At 43.1% G+C, this 16,638-nt stretch overlaps 1 protein-coding gene across 1 annotated transcript in view; it reads left to right on the forward strand.

The window, feature by feature from the left end:
• Nucleotides 1-772: 772 nt before the first annotated feature.
• The window catches only part of LOC311248073 (exportin-5-like), a gene marked incomplete at its 5' end in the record, with an annotated part of 32,660 nt that continues 16,794 nt past the window's right edge, over nucleotides 773-16,638 (forward strand). The window contains 5 exons of the mRNA XM_084339029.1: nucleotides 773-919; nucleotides 4,508-4,554; nucleotides 7,111-7,223; nucleotides 11,181-11,255; nucleotides 13,603-13,763. Of these exons, the coding sequence (XP_084195155.1) occupies nucleotides 773-919; nucleotides 4,508-4,554; nucleotides 7,111-7,223; nucleotides 11,181-11,255; nucleotides 13,603-13,763 (543 nt within the window). The remainder of the gene's footprint in view (nucleotides 920-4,507; nucleotides 4,555-7,110; nucleotides 7,224-11,180; nucleotides 11,256-13,602; nucleotides 13,764-16,638) is intronic.

Genomic DNA, 16,638 nt, shown 5'->3' on the forward strand with positions numbered 1-16,638 from the left:
GCTTCTCAAAAAACGGGGGGCTATCCCTTTAATCATTGCCAATGATGAATTTTGACCAATGGCACACTAGACCAGGGGTTCCCAAACTTTTCAGACCAGGGCCCAGAAAATAAGGCATCAGAGAGCCGCGGCCCAATGCACATCGTCGGGCTTTTTTTTTTTTTTTTTTTTGCCATGCGACCGATTTTTTAAGCCAAATATCACTTCAATCCTATTAAGTTAGTTCAAGTTAGTTATTCATTTATATGTGCTATTTATGAGAGGGCTAACTTGTTGCAAAATAATAATGATAATAATAATAGCCTCATTAAAATACTATTGTTGCTTCGGTTGTTTTCAGCGTTTTATGTGCATAATCTGTTATTTAGTTTGAAATGTTCATTGAAATAAGTAGATTTTTCGTTTTTGTTTATTTATTAAGTTAATATAAAACCATATAGTCACATTTTAGAATACAATAGAATAGAATTTTAGAATACAACTAGAAACACTGTCCTGGTCTGCTTCTAAGTTCAGTGGCCTGACAAAAATAATAATAAAAAAATAAAAAATAAAAAATAAAAATAATTTTTTTTTTTTTTTTTTTTTTTTTTTTTTTATTTTTTTTTAAATCATCTCGCGGCCCACCCGTGGCTGCTCGCGGCCCACCTTTGGGTCGCGACCCCGACTTTGGGAACCACTGCACTAGACTAGCGGCTTCCTGGCTTCCAAATCGAATATATTATTATTATTATTATTATTATTATTATAGACTTTTCTGTCTTTGTCTAAAATGGACAAAGACTGTGTGTGTGTGTGTGTGTTCTCCTTAACCTGTGCACGGGTGTTTCTGAAGCAGCTGGTGATTTTCTGTCCTAAGGAGTACTATGACCAGCTAGTCTGCCCCCTGCTGGGCCCTCTGTTCGCCTACATGCTGCAGGTCAGTGCTGCCCCCTGCTGGGCCCTCTGTTCGCCTACATGCTGCAGGTCAGAAGCCTAATCCTTCTCTATTGTTCATTTTTTTTTATCTACTTTTTCTTCTATTTTTTCTGTTTTTTCCTCCCATCCCAAGTTAGTCATTATGCCAATTCCCCCCTCCCCTTCCTGGTCGTTGCGCGCATTTGCCCCCTACTTGCCGGTCTAGGGAGCCCTGAAGTCTATCACATGCTTCCTCCGATACATAGGAGACAGCCAGCAGCCTCTTTTCACCTGCACAGCGAGGACTCTCACTGGGTGAAGTGTAACGCGTGGGAGGATCACACTACCTTCACCAGTTCCCTCCCTCGCTGTGTGCAGGCGCCCTGACCGACCTGTAGGAGTCGCTGTTTACAACGACCAGTGTTTCTGCGGTGGTAGACAGACGCTTAGTCCGCTGCGCTACCCGGTCGCCCCTTCTCTATTGTTCTTGATGGAAATGAGGCTCATTAAAAGGAGCTCTGCTCTGCACCATTCATGATGTTCCCAAGCAGCGTTTATTTTCACCACATACTGTAATAATAATAATAATATAATAATAAATTGTATTTGTAGTGCACTTTTCGTTGACTAGCAGGGTTTGCACAAGGTCCCTCAAGTGCTTGATTTTCAAGGCCTGGAATTCCTTGAAAACAGCAAAAAAAATTAACAAGGTGCAAAGTCCTTGAAATTCAAATCAACCGTTCGCATTGAAAGTTTTGTTCATCCATGATAAAATAGTTCTGAATCAAGAAATACTTATTTTTTTATCTAAAGTGTAACTAATTGTTGGAAATTCGTTTTAAGCCATAACTATTGTATCAGACTTTTTTTTCTATAAAAAACAGCATTTAAAAGTGAATTGTATCCTTTTAAATGCCCATTTAAAATGGAAAATAGTGCTTAGAAAAGTACTTGAAAGTCCTTGATTTTCATTTTGCAATGTCTGTGGGAACCCTAACCCTGGTGCACTTTTCGTTGAGTGCTACACGGTTAAAACATAGTATATTTGTTAAATAAACAGTTAAAAACCTAGTATAAACAGAAAAGTAAAACAACACAAGAAAAAAATGTATCACAAGAAATAGCTATCAATCAAAGGCTTTTTGAAATAGAAATGTTTTTATTGCAGGCTGCGTTCACACTGCAGACGAAAGTGGCCCGAATCTCATTTATTTTCTCCTGTGAATCGATACTGGTGCCTAGGGATGGGTATCGTTAGGATTTTATCGATACTACTACTCTTATCGATACTGCTTAACGGTTCAGTACTTTTTTTTATATATACACTTTTTCTCCCATTTTCTATATTTTCTCCCATCCCAATTTCGTATCATCCAATTCAACCCTCCCCTGTCACGGACGCTGTTTCTTGCCTCCCACAAGCCGGCTGCAATGTGGACTAAGTCATACATAGCACAAGTCCCCTCCGGTACTTGAGGTAACAGCAGTCGCATCTTTTCACCTGCGCAGCTCGATCTCTCAGTGGCGAGGAGTAACGCGTGCGAGGCTCACGCTGCCCCCGACACTTCCTGATTCTACTGCGCAGGCGCACCAACCGACCTGTAGGAGTCGCTGTCCACAACGCCCGATCCCCACCCATCAGTTTCCCACCCCCTAATACGGCCAATGTGTATTAGTACGGACGACCAGCTAAACTGAAAGCAAATGTGGAGCGCTGGGCTCGAACTGACGAGCCCAGCGTCTCCAGCATTTCGTGGCGAGTGCCTTGCCCACTACGCCACGTAGCCGCCCCAACGGTTCAGTACTTTATCGATACTCTTATCGGTTCTTTTAGATTATTATTTAAATATATTTAAAAAAAAAAATTACAATTTATTATTTGAACGGCTTAAGGCTATATCTGTACTTGATGTTTGCTTGTTGTGTTGCATATTTGAAATAAACTTCAATCAAATCAAACCCCCCCCCCTCTTAAAAACAAAAACCTGTGTTTAACCTGGCCATCTATAAAACATCATGCTAAAACTGTGAAACAAATGTCCTACTCCCCTAAAGAAAGAAATACATAGCAAACATGACTCAGTTATGCAATAGTGCTGCTGCTTTTTATTTTGTTAAAATCTTTTAGTTAATAAGACTACAAAATGACTACAATGATTTCATGACTGCTTCCTGTCCTCGCCGGAAGTGCGTCGGATACCTACCTTAACGTTACATTTTCAACAACAGAACAGATTGCTGCTAATTAAACACTTCATGGAAACGGAGTAACGTTAATGCTATGTCGAGTTCATACGTGTAGTGTAGTATGATGGGAATCGAGAATCGGAATCGATTGGCAACCGGTTCCTAATTGTCCGAAACATAATACCTATTAGATAGATTTGATTTGAGAATAGTAGTGTGTCAGGGCGGCTGAGTGGCGCAGTGGGCAAGGCGCTCGCCACTAACGCAGGATATGCTGGTATCGAGCCCAGCTCTCTGCGTTGCTACCGGCTTGGCCGGCCGTCGTACTAACACAATTGGGCAGTGTTAGAGGGTGGGAAAGCCGGTGGGTGGGGATTGGACGTTGTGGACAGCGACTCCTACAGGTCGGTTGGTTTGCCTGTACAGCAGAATCAGGAAGTATCGGGGGCAGCGTGAGCCTCCCACGCGTTACTCCTCGCCACTGAGAGATCGTGCTGTTCAGGTGAAAAGATGCGACAGCTGCCTCCTCGTGTACCGGAGGGTACACGTGATGCAAGGCTTCGTCCACATTGCAGCCGACCAGTGGGAGGCATGGTCTAACAACGTTCGAGACCGGGGAGGGGAGAATTGGAAATATGAAATTGGGATGGGAGAAAAATAGAAAATGGGAGAAAAAGTGGATAAAAAAAAGAATAGTAGCGTGTCCAGGTGAGAAACGGCAACGGTTATAGTATAATACACGTATAAGGCTATTCTTCAGCCTTTCGGGAATTACCCCAGACCACTGTAAAACCATACTTATATTCACCACGGTATAACACAGGAACGTATGGATGAAAAAATGAATTCTTTTTCACATATTGAACGATAGATAGTCGATGTCAAATGGGCCATAGTATTGTATCCATAGCTATAATATAGAATATAATATAGCCTTGCAGACAAGGTGACACACTCCTATCTTTTAAAGCATTGGCCTAGCTACAACGGGCCCGTCTAATGGCTGGCGCTGAATGAGTTAAAGGAACACGCCAACATTTTGGGAAATTAGCGGACAGTGACACCTCTCCCGAAGGCTACCCGTCACTGTCCGCTTCCATTCATTGTGCTAAGCTAGGCTAACGTGCAGCCAGATAGCTTTCTACTGAACGCACAGAGAGAGGAAACTGGTATCTATCTTCTCGTCTCTCTCTCTGGAGAAGACGGTACGCTAATTTTCCAAAATGTTGGCGTGTTCTTTTAACCTTGTATTCATGAATACCTGTCTGTCCCCAGTGGTGGAAAGTAACTAAGTATTTTTACTCAAGTACATTGTCTAGCTACTTGTACTTATTTTTTTTTTGGGAACTTTATACTTTTACTCCACTACATTTATCTGAACCGTGAGTCACTAAAAACCTCTGTGTTCCTTCTGTTTCTTCAGAGACTCAGCGTCAAGTGGCAGATCATCAACCAGAGGAGCGCCATAAAGTAAGTCACCTTATATAAATATATATTTGTTTTTTGCAATGAAAGCTTGGGGCCAGCTTCAAGTTCAAGTTTACTTTTGTTTGTCACGTATAAAGTACATATACATTACAGTGAAATGCTTGGTTCTGTATGAGCCCCCTGAAAATGTGCTTCATACAGTAAAAAAAGTAAGATGAGGATATATAAGTCCTAACACTATACAATATACAACCTAAGTACAATGAAGTAAAAATGCAGACAATGAGGTACACAACCGTTATAAAAAAATGCAGACAATGAGGTACACAACCGTTATAAAAAAAAGGCAAGATGCAAAATGAGGTATGGATGTAGTGCAAATCTCTTTAACACTAAATCATATTTATCTATTTATTAAAGTGTCTAAAGTGAGTGTTAAGGTGAGTGTTTAAAGTGAGTGTGTGCATGTGGATGTGTGTGCAATGAGTGTAGATGGATGGGTTGATGTTAACATAGTCGTTGAGCATCCTGATGGCCCTGGGGATAGAAGCTCCTTCTGAGTCTCTCTGTACCGGCCATGAGACTCCGGTAGCGCTTGCCCGAGCTTAGAAACGGATGCATCATTGTCAACTAGGGTTGCAAATTGTAAGCACGTTCCTTACTCGATCATTGATAATGTTAACGATCAATTCATTGATTAATTGTAACAAAGAATACCCAATTTACCAAACAATAACAAATGTATTTGTTTCCCCAATCAAAAGGTTTATTTCCGCAGCAGCGACATATTGCATGGCATATGAAACATAGAAATGTAGAGGCCTAGGGCGGTCAGGTGGCGTAGCGGAGATTGTGTTCGTCACCAACCCCGGAGACGCTGGATTCGCCTGTTCGAATCCAGCTCACAGCTCCGGGGTTGTCACCAGCTTGGCTGGCCGTTCACACGAATACAATTGGCAGTATTAGAGGGTGGGAGAAGCTGGCGGGGTGGGTCCGGGTCGTTGTAAACAGCGACTCCTACAGTTCGGTCGGGGCGCCTGCTAAGCGAGGATAGGATCTAAGGGGGGTAGTGTGATCCTTCCACACGTTACACCCTCTCAGTGAGAGTCCGCGCTGCCAGGTGAAAAGAAGCGGTTGATTGGCTAGACGTGTGTCGGAGGAAGCACGTGGTAGCCTCCACTCTCCCAGATGATCTGACTGTGGGGGGTAAGTGCGCAGCGACCAGGAAGGGGATTGGGAATTGGCATAACGACTAACATTGGGATGGGAGAAAATCGGAGGAAAAAGGAAGGGGAAAAAGATCAATACAAAAAAAATTAAAAATAAATGTAGAGGCCTAGACATATTAAAACACATTTGTGTCGACTTTAAGCGGGCGAGCTGCATATGTGGCAATTTCTTTTAAAATAAAAGTCACTCGCTACTTAAAAAAATTGAAAGCATGTATTTAACTAATTCTAAAATGTTCTAAACACGGTTTGATATTAACTTACGATCTCTTAACAGGCAGGCAGAAAAGTGGCAATTTTCTTTACTTGAACTTGAGGACTGCATACTCTTTTTGCAACGCTTTGCTTTATACTTTATAGCGCGTGCATGAGCCTGGTCTCTTTACTTTTGAAAGATAACATTCTGAAGTTACTAATGCAAAAAAAAGGATAACAGAGGTTTGAACTTGAGTTGAACTTTGAACTTGTGTACTCACATTTCTCTTTAGTGGTTGCCAGATTCCAGATTCCATTATTCCAGCATAGAGCTATGAGCTGGAAAACACTGCGGTTCCATAGCCTGAAGTCTTATGTAGTACAGGTCCAAATTCTATAACAATCTGTTCAGAAATGAGAGAGGTTTTAGTAGGGCTGTCTTAAATACTTCGAAGCTTCGTTCGATGGGCATGGGATACGAATATGAAAATAAAATTCGATTACTAAAATATATATATATGATTTTTTTAATTTTTTTTTTTGCAAAATCAACTCTGCCTCTCTTTGTTAACTACAACAAGCAATGCTGTTTGTTATTTAAGACGAGGTCGGACTCTGCACTGACAGATTTGTGTTCATTGTGCTGCTTTTATATAAAGCCTCAAATGACGGCTTACAATATTTCATGAAAGCAAAGTGTTTTGTTTGTCTAAGATTTTAAAAGGTTTAAACTTTACAGCACTGGCAAAGTTGAACAAAGTGCTGTACAATTCCCACAACATAAAAAAAAATTTAAAAAAATGTATTCGTTTTTTTTAATCTCGAAGCTTCGAATTAAAATCGAATATCGACCCCGAAGCTTTGAATTCCAAAAAAAATTCGAAGGTCAGCCCTAGGTTTTTAGTAAACTGTGTCGCGAAAATCCTCCGTGGCCATCCACCGCTGTGCGTTCTGAAGTCTGAGTCACGAGTAATTTGTGTGTGTGTGTGTGTGTGTGTGTGTGTGTGTGTGTGTGTGTGTGTGTGTGTGTGTGTGTGTGTGTGTGTGTGTGTGTGTGTGTGTGTGTGTGTGTGTGTGTGTGTGTGTGTGTGTGTGTGTGTGTGTGTGTGTGTGTGTGTGTGTGTGTGTGTGTGTGTGTGTGTGTGTGTGTGTGTGTGTGTGTGTGTGTGTGTAGTGGTGAGGAAGGGGAGGAGGAGATGGTGATGTTTGAAGAGAGCCAGGTCACTCAGGAGATGTTGGAGGAACAGCTGGTGAGGCTGGGGACCAGGGAGATGCTGGATCTACTCAGTAAGTCTGTCTGTCTCTCTCTCCGTCTCATGCGGCACGGTGGTGTAGTGGTTAACACTGTCGCCTCACAGCAAGAAGGTCCAGGGTTCGATTCCCGCTTGGGGACCAGGTTTCCATGATGCCAGGTACCCAGGTGGGGTATCTCCCGGGCCTTTCTGTGTGGAGTTTGCATGTTCTCCCCCTCTGTGCTCGCAAGGGTTTCCCCCCCGATAAGATAAACCCAATGGAAAAACATGCACAACAACAAGATCGCTAACGCTGTGGCGTCCTTGACGAAGACGGACAGGAGCACTTGGATTGGTCCCCTGGCGCGGCTCACGTTGACGCCTGTCTGCTCCCGGCTGCCCTTGGGGGGGAAGGGCGACGGGATGGGTTAATCGCAGAGACGAATCGCATGCATGCATCGCATGTGTGCCAATTGATGACCTCGGAGCAGGTCCTAAATTATTATTTTATAATTATTATTATTATTATTATGTCTCTCTCTCTCTGTCTCTCTGTCTGTCTCTCTCTCCCTCTCTATCCCTCCCTCTCCCTCTCTCCCTCCCTCTCCCTCCCTCTCCCTCTCTCTTTCTCCCTATCCCTCTCTCTCCTTTCTCTCTCTTCTCGCTCTCTCTCTCTCTCTGTCTCTCTCTGTCTGTCTCTGTCTCTCTCTCTATCTGCTCTGCAGGCATTAAAGTGTTCCGTCTTGAGATGGATTTCCGTCAATTTGATTATTTATATAATATTTTGATTAATATATATATATTTTTTTAAATATAAAGTTAGCCAATAGGGATGTGTATCAGTAGTATTGGCAGTGGTAGTAGTCGTAATAGTAATCCAGTCTATTAATTTTTTCTTTTTCTAAAAAATAAACTATAGTTCAACACAGGTAACCACTTTTGCTTAATCTCTTTGATGGCTCAAATGTCTGCTCTAGTGTCTAGTGTCTAGTCGATTATGTGTTTTGAGCACAAAGTTCATCATAGATCTAGCCTCTTAATTTTGGTTTATTAGGTGCTGCTCCCAGAGCAGGTGAGTTATTAGGTGCTAATGCTCTCAGAGCAGGTGAGTTATTAGGTGCTAATGCTCCCAGAGCAGGTGAGTTATTAGGTGCTGCTCCCAGAGCAGGTGTGTTATTAGGTGCTAATGCTCCCAGAGCAGGTGAGTTATTAGGTGCTGCTCCCAGAGCAGGTGAGTTATTAGGTGCTAATGCTCCCAGAGCAGGTGAGTTATTAGGTGCTGCTCCCAGAGCAGGTGAGTTATTAGGTGCTAATGCTCCCAGAGCAGGTGAGTTATTAGGTGCTAATGCTCCCAGAGCAGGTGAGTTATTAGGTGCTAATGCTCCCAGAGCAGGTGAGTTATTAGGTGCTGCTCCCAGAGCAGGTGAGTTATTAGGTGCTAATGCTCCCAGAGCAGGTGAGTTATTAGGTGCTAATGCTCCCAGAGCAGGTGAGTTATTAGGTGCTAATGCTCCCAGAGCAGGTGAGTTATTAGGTGCTGCTCCCAGAGCAGGTGAGTTATTAGGTGCTAATGCTCCCAGAGCAGGTGTGTTATTAGGTGCTAATGCTCCCAGAGCAGGTGAGTTATTAGGTGCTAATGCTCCCAGAGCAGGTGAGTTATTAGGTGCTAATGCTCCCAGAGCAGGTGAGTTATTAGGTGCTAATGCTCCCAGAGCAGGTGAGTTATTAGGTGCTAATGCTCCCAGAGCAGGTGTGTTATTAGGTGCTGCTCCCAGAGCAGGTGAGTTATTAGGTGCTAATGCTCCCAGAGCAGGTGAGTTATTAGGTGCTAATGCTCCCAGAGCAGGTGAGTTATTAGGTGCTAATGCTCCCAGAGCAGGTGAGTTATTAGGTGCTGCTCCCAGAGCAGGTGAGTTATTAGGTGCTAATGCTCCCAGAGCAGGTGTGTTATTAGGTGCTAATGCTCCCAGAGCAGGTGAGTTATTAGGTGCTAATGCTCCCAGAGCAGGTGAGTTATTAGGTGCTGCTCCCAGAGCAGGTGAGTTATTAGGTGCTAATGCTCCCAGAGCAGGTGAGTTATTAGGTGCTGCTCCCAGAGCAGGTGTGTTATTAGGTGCTAATGCTCCCAGAGCAGGTGTGTTATTAGGTGCTAATGCTCCCAGAGCAGGTGTGTTATTAGGTGCTAATGCTCCCAGAGCAGGTGAGTTATTAGGTGCTAATGCTCCCAGAGCAGGTGAGTTATTAGGTGCTAATGCTCCCAGAGCAGGTGAGTTATTAGGTGCTAATGCTCCCAGAGCAGGTGAGTTATTAGGTGCTGCTCCCAGAGCAGGTGAGTTATTAGGTGCTAATGCTCCCAGAGCAGGTGAGTTATTAGGTGCTGCTCCCAGAGCAGGTGAGTTATTAGGTGCTAATGCTCCCAGAGCAGGTGTGTTATTAGGTGCTGCTCCCAGAGCAGGTGAGTTATTAGGTGCTAATGCTCCCAGAGCAGGTGTGTTATTAGGTGCTAATGCTCCCAGAGCAGGTGTGTTATTAGGTGCTAATGCTCCCAGAGCAGGTGAGTTATTAGGTGCTAATGCTCCCAGAGCAGGTGAGTTATTAGGTGCTAATGCTCCCAGAGCAGGTGTGTTATTAGGTGCTGCTCCCAGAGCAGGTGAGTTATTAGGTGCTGCTCCCAGAGCAGGTGAGTTATTAGGTGCTGCTCCCAGAGCAGGTGAGTTATTAGGTGCTAATGCTCCCAGAGCAGGTGTGTTATTAGGTGCTAATGCTCCCAGAGCAGGTGAGTTATTAGGTGCTAATGCTCCCAGAGCAGGTGAGTTATTAGGTGCTAATGCTCCCAGAGCAGGTGTGTTATTAGGTGCTAATGCTCCCAGAGCAGGTGAGTTATTAGGTGCTAATGCTCCCAGAGCAGGTGAGTTATTAGGTGCTAATGCTCCCAGAGCAGGTGAGTTATTAGGTGCTAATGCTCCCAGAGCAGGTGAGTTATTAGGTGCTAATGCTCCCAGAGCAGGTGAGTTATTAGGTGCTAATGCTCCCAGAGCAGGTGAGTTATTAGGTGCTAATGCTCCCAGAGCAGGTGAGTTATTAGGTGCTAATGCTCCCAGAGCAGGTGTGTTATTAGGTGCTGCTCCCAGAGCAGGTGAGTTATTAGGTGCTAATGCTCCCAGAGCAGGTGAGTTATTAGGTGCTAATGCTCCCAGAGCAGGTGAGTTATTAGGTGCTAATGCTCCCAGAGCAGGTGTGTTATTAGGTGCTGCTCCCAGAGCAGGTGAGTTATTAGGTGCTGCTCCCAGAGCAGGTGAGTTATTAGGTGCTAATGCTCCCAGAGCAGGTGAGTTATTAGGTGCTAATGCTCCCAGAGCAGGTGAGTTATTAGGTGCTAATGCTCCCAGAGCAGGTGAGTTATTAGGTGCTAATGCTCCCAGAGCAGGTGAGTTATTAGGTGCTAATGCTCCCAGAGCAGGTGAGTTATTAGGTGCTAATGCTCCCAGAGCAGGTGAGTTATTAGGTGCTAATGCTCCCAGAGCAGGTGAGTTATTAGGTGCTAATGCTCCCAGAGCAGGTGTGTTATTAGGTGCTAATGCTCCCAGAGCAGGTGAGTTATTAGGTGCTGCTCCCAGAGCAGGTGAGTTATTAGGTGCTGCTCCCAGAGCAGGTGAGTTATTAGGTGCTGCTCCCAGAGCAGGTGAGTTATTAGGTGCTAATGCTCCCAGAGCAGGTGAGTTATTAGGTGCTAATGCTCCCAGAGCAGGTGAGTTATTAGGTGCTGCTCCCAGAGCAGGTGAGTTATTAGGTGCTAATGCTCCCAGAGCAGGTGAGTTATTAGGTGCTAATGCTCCCAGAGCAGGTGAGTTATTAGGTGCTGCTCCCAGAGCAGGTGAGTTATTAGGTGCTAATGCTCCCAGAGCAGGTGAGTTATTAGGTGCTAATGCTCCCAGAGCAGGTGAGTTATTAGGTGCTGCTCCCAGAGCAGGTGAGTTATTAGGTGCTAATGCTCCATGTGTTCCCTCCTCAGCTGCGAGCTGTATTTCCAGAAAAGTGGCTGAGGCAGCAGCAGGGACCAAGGAAGAAACGGAGAAAGAAACGGACGGTAAGAGTCGAGACCTTCCTGCGCAGGGTTGGGGTAAACATAGATATCTATAGAACACTAGATAGCTTGCCCGCGCTGCCGGCCAATGGAGAGCGACGTCACTGAACCGCCGCCATCTTGCGTAGGTCAGCCTTGAGTGAGAGTGAGTGAGCTGCACAGACAAAAATACTCATAACTCGCTGAAATATTGACGGATTTACAAACGGTTTGGTTTATTACAAGCATTATTAACGTGGCTATGATTCAAGCGGTTTGTAAAAAAAAAAACATTTTTTTATAAGTATGTAGTATCATACCTACATCTTTGATGTTTATAGCAAACCAACCCGTTTGTAAATCCGTCAATATTTCAGCGAGTTATGAGTATTTTTGTCTGTGCAGCTCACTCACTCTCACTCAAGGCTGACCTACGCAAGATGGCGGCGGTTCAGTGACGCTGGTGACTCCGCCTTAAGCTATCTAGTGTTCTATAGATATATCTATGAGGGTAAGGGACGAGGGGAAACGGTTCCTTCCTGCGCAGGGTTGGAAAGCGGCAATATAGAAAATAAATCGTATATTTTCCAGTCCGGGGTTCGACAGTAGAGGTAGAGCAGTCGTCTGGCAATCCGGAGGTTCCCGGTTCGATTCCCACTCCTCCCGGGCGTCGTGTTGAAGTGTCTTTGAGCAAGACTCTGCACCTTGCATGTTTGCCTCCACCGTCGGTGTGTGAATATATGAGTGAACGGGTAAAAATGCGAGGAACAAGTTGTAAAGGTCTTTGGATAAAAGCTGCTGTATAAATACACCTTTTACCATTTCCTGGCCTGTGAAAGTATCTCAAATTCAGAAAATAAATTCACTGCCACAAATTGGCTTGCCCTGGAGATAGATAAAAATGTATTGTTAACTAAGTAAATTTTTTTCAATATAAGTCTAGTAATGTATGAATGAGTAAATATTAGTGCTGTCAGGCGATTAAAAAAATGTATCTAATTAATTACAGGATTTGTAATTAATTAATCTAATTAATCACCTTTTAATCGCATAACCATTTTATGCCTGATATTCTATATTCTATAATCATATTTCAAATGGCATGTGTCCGGATGGCAGAATTCAGTACTGTATCTACAAAACCTTCTGTTTAATCATCTTCCATCTATTAATTTGCTTAGATTTTTTTTAGGTCTGGTCAATTTGAGCATGGTGTTATTCACAGTCAAAGATAAAAAGATTTTTATTGATATTCTCATTTGGTTCATTACAATTTCCTCAAGCCTCGTAACGGACACAGTATTTCTGACACTGGGAATACATTCCCTGAGATCCATAGATGTCCCTAGAATCAGATACCAAGAACATGCAAATGGACCATATTAAAAAAAAGTCTGTAAATGTGTATTCTACAATCTTATGGAATGAATGAGATCAAAAATAAAATTTAATTTTTTGGTAATTAATTTTGAGTTAATTTTCATAACGCGATAATTTGCTGTGTAATTAATTAATCTAATTAACGCGATAAACTGACAGCCGTAGTAAATATAGTATGTTCTGATGAGTAAATAGGGGTGGGATTAAATAAGCGTATGCTTATTCCCACTCCTTTTCAAATATGTAAATGACAAAAAAAAAGAAAATAATTAGTTTGACTTTTTTTGTTTTGTAATTTTTTATATACATGTATTATTTGAATGGCTTAAGGCTATATCTGTACTTGATGTTTGTTTTGTTATGTTGCATATCGCTGCTGTCGGGACAAAACCTCATAACTCCAAAAACCCAACTTTTCAGCAGATGAAAAAAACTAACACAGATTTACATTTACATTTACATTTAGTCATTTAGCTGAACGCTTTTATCCAAAGCGACTTACAAGTTCTGTACGACAAGCCATCAGGAAGGGCACAACTCTATCAGCTGAGTAACAATGTTAGTCAAAGTGTTGAGTGCTACAGTGTAGGTTAGTTTATTAGGACAAGTGCATGACAGTATGGTTAGTTAGGGTTAGATTTTTTTTTTTTTTAATTCAGATAATGGTTGAAGAAGTGCGTCTTTAGTCGACGGCGAAAGATTGGACGTGTTTCACAGATTTGAGGGTGAATAGAGTTAGGAGGTTTAGACTGATGATCGGTTTAATGCTTTCCCATTGTTTAAACTTTGTAAAACCCACACACACATATGGAGGATGATCTACGGAGTTGATTTATATAATAAATTTTTTTTTTTTTAAATGGAGTTATGAGGTTTTGTCCCGACAGCAGCGATATTTGAAATGAACTTCAGTTAATCAATCTGCAGTGTTCAACAGGTAACTCGTGTACGGCGGCGACCCCGTGTCTAACCGATGGCCTTGTTGTCTCAGGAGCTGACGACATGGAGGCGATGATGACCGACTCGGCCCAGACGACTCAAGTCAAGAGCAACTTCTTGTCACGGTCATCTCTTTGTCACGGCATACAAGCGTACAGCGCCCAGGCCACCGGCGAGCTGACGGAGCTGGGGAAGTGTCTGCTGAAACACGAGGTCAGTCATGGGTCCAGAGCGCTCAGTCACGGGTCCAGAACTCTGAGCTCAGTCACGGGTCCAGAACTCTGAGCTCAGTCACGGGTCCAGAACTCTGAGCTCAGTCACGGGTCCAGAACTCTGAGCTCAGTCACGGGTCCAGAACTCTTGAGGTCAGTCACGGGTCCAGAACTCTTGAGGTCAGTCACGGGTCCAGAACTCTGAGCTCAGTCACAGCTCCAGAACTCTGAGCTCAGTCACGGGTCCAGAACTCTTGAGGTCAGTCACGGGTCCAGAACTCTTGAGGTCAGTCACGGGTCCAGAACTCTTGAGGTCAGTCACGGGTCCAGAACTCTTGAGGTCAGTCACGGGTCCAGAACTCTGAGCTCAGTCACGGGTGCATGTTAACACTTTCAGTGCCAGCAGGGGGCGTCCTAGATTCCCCGCTGAGTGCCAACGCTCTATTCAATGACAGAGCGATCACATTTGTGAACGCATGAACTATATCTTAAATGATGGCTATGTGTCTAATACGACCGTCACTTATCAATGACTTGTTTGCGGTCAACATTGTCGAAACGGATTGTTTTTTTAATCGGTTCATTTCCGTTTTATACCATTTTGAAAAAACACTCGTATTTTTGAACCTTTCAGAAAAAAAGAAAGATTCCACATGAATCGCCCTTTACTGTAATACACAAAACACGTTGTCATTTTCCGGCCTATTTATGAATCGTTTTCAAATAAACGCTAGATTATCGATAGTATATGTCAGGGCTATTCAACTAAATTGTTCAGGGGGCCACATTGTCAGAAACCCAAGGGGCCAGGGGCCGGACTGCCACGGCGCCTCCCTGTGCTATGAATATATGTACACTTGACACAACACGCAACCACATTTTCACAACTTTTATTTAACTACATTGCAAAAGTAGTATACTTTTCAAAAAAAGTGCTTCATTTATGTGCCACATCTGCAACATCTCCTGCAGAAAGTGCTTCATTTATGACTGTGCAACAACTGCAACATCTCCTCTTCAACATTTCAATATAAAAATAAAATAAAAAACAAACAAGTGCATGATGTGCATCTGAACATTCTAACATCAACACTTGAACAAAAAAACACATTTATAGTGCAGCTGAGCTTATGAAAAAGTGCTTCATGTCTGTGCAACAACAGCAAATCACAGCATCTTATTAGCACTTATTGTCGACTCTTAACTCTCAGACATCAGGGGGGGGGGGGTGGGGGGCAGACAGGCCTAGCCTACATACACACATCTAATGAGAGCGATTGCACTTCTTTGACTGGGCAATGGCAGAGAAAGAGGGTTCATAGGAAGTGAGGGCTACCCGCAAACAGTGATGCAAATGCTCATTTGTCAAGGAGGCACGTTGCTTGTTTTAATGGCATTCATGTGAGAGAAACTGGATTCACAGGTGTATGTTGAGCCAAACATTGTTAGCACAGATATTGCCAGCGTTTTTATTTTGGGGAATGTCTTGACATGAATACACTTTATCCAAAATGTTGTGGTGGATTCATTCTCAAGTGCCTGCTTCAGAGCAGATGATGCTTGCATGTCAATTATTTCAAGTTGCAGGAGACCTTCATCAATGTGAAGTGATGCAAGGAACTCTTGTCCTTTTGTGGAAATAGCAGCTACATTGGCAAATGGGTTGCTCACAAAATGCATCAATTCTCTGGACATGTCAAATTCATCAAATCGACTTGCAAAGTTTTCCCTCAATTTATCAATGAAATCTGTCATTAATTGAGTGACTTTTGGCTCAATTGTGCGTGTTAACGTTGACATGAAAAAAAAAAAAAGAAAAAAAAAAGAAAAAGAAAAAAAAATTTATTATCATGTAATCTTTGGCGGGCCGGTCAGAATCATCCCGCGGGCCGGATCTGGCCCGCGGGCCGCCAGTTGAATAGCCCTGGTATATGTGTTAGGGCTGGGCGATATGACCAAAAACGCTATCGCGATAAAATTATAAAATTATTTTCATATAATTCGATATCGATAATTATCGTTGATATAATGTCCGTCAAGTTTAATTAACTTCTTATGCTGCTGCGAATGTCTCAAGTCGAGTTGATGTCGTCATCAGTCTGCGCACGTTAGCCGACAAGCGGAGTATCTCATGACAATAAATATGACACTAAAATACTCTCTTCCGCCACAATATATTGAAACGACGTCCACTGTATACCCCACACTACCATAAACGTGGCCTCAGAATTCAAAACACACACATACTCGGCACGTAAATATATAAAACAGTGCCGTGCAAGCTAGTTATCCTAGCCAGCCTGTTGGTTCTAAGCGATGTATTCCATGACAATGTGCTAAATATGACACTAAAATACTCTCTTCCGCCACAATATATTGAAACGACGTCCACTGTATATCCCACACTACCATAAACGTGGCCTCAGAATTCAAAACACACACATACTCGGCACGTAAATATATAAAACAGTGCCGTGCAAGCTAGTTATCCTAGCCAGCCTGTTGGTTCTAAGCGATGTATTCCATGACAATGTGCTAAATATGACACTAAAATACTCTCTTCCGCCACAATATATTGAAACGACGTCCACTGTATATCCCACACTACCATAAACGTGGCCTCAGAATTCAAAACACACACATACTCGGCACGTAAATATATAAAACAGTGCCGTGCAAGCTAGTTATCCTAGCCAGCCTGTTGGTTCTAAGCGATGTATTCCATGACAATGTGCTAAATATGACACTAAAATACTCTCTTCCGCCACAATATATTGAAACGACGTCCACTGTATATCCCACACTACCATAAACGTGGCCTCAGAATTCAAAACACACACATACTCGGCACGTAAATATATAAAACAGTGCCGTGC

This window comes from Notolepis coatsorum, assembly GCF_963971535.1.
Source record: "Notolepis coatsorum genome assembly, contig: SCAFFOLD_416, whole genome shotgun sequence".
Classification (NCBI taxonomy): domain Eukaryota; kingdom Metazoa; phylum Chordata; class Actinopteri; order Aulopiformes; family Paralepididae; genus Notolepis; species Notolepis coatsorum.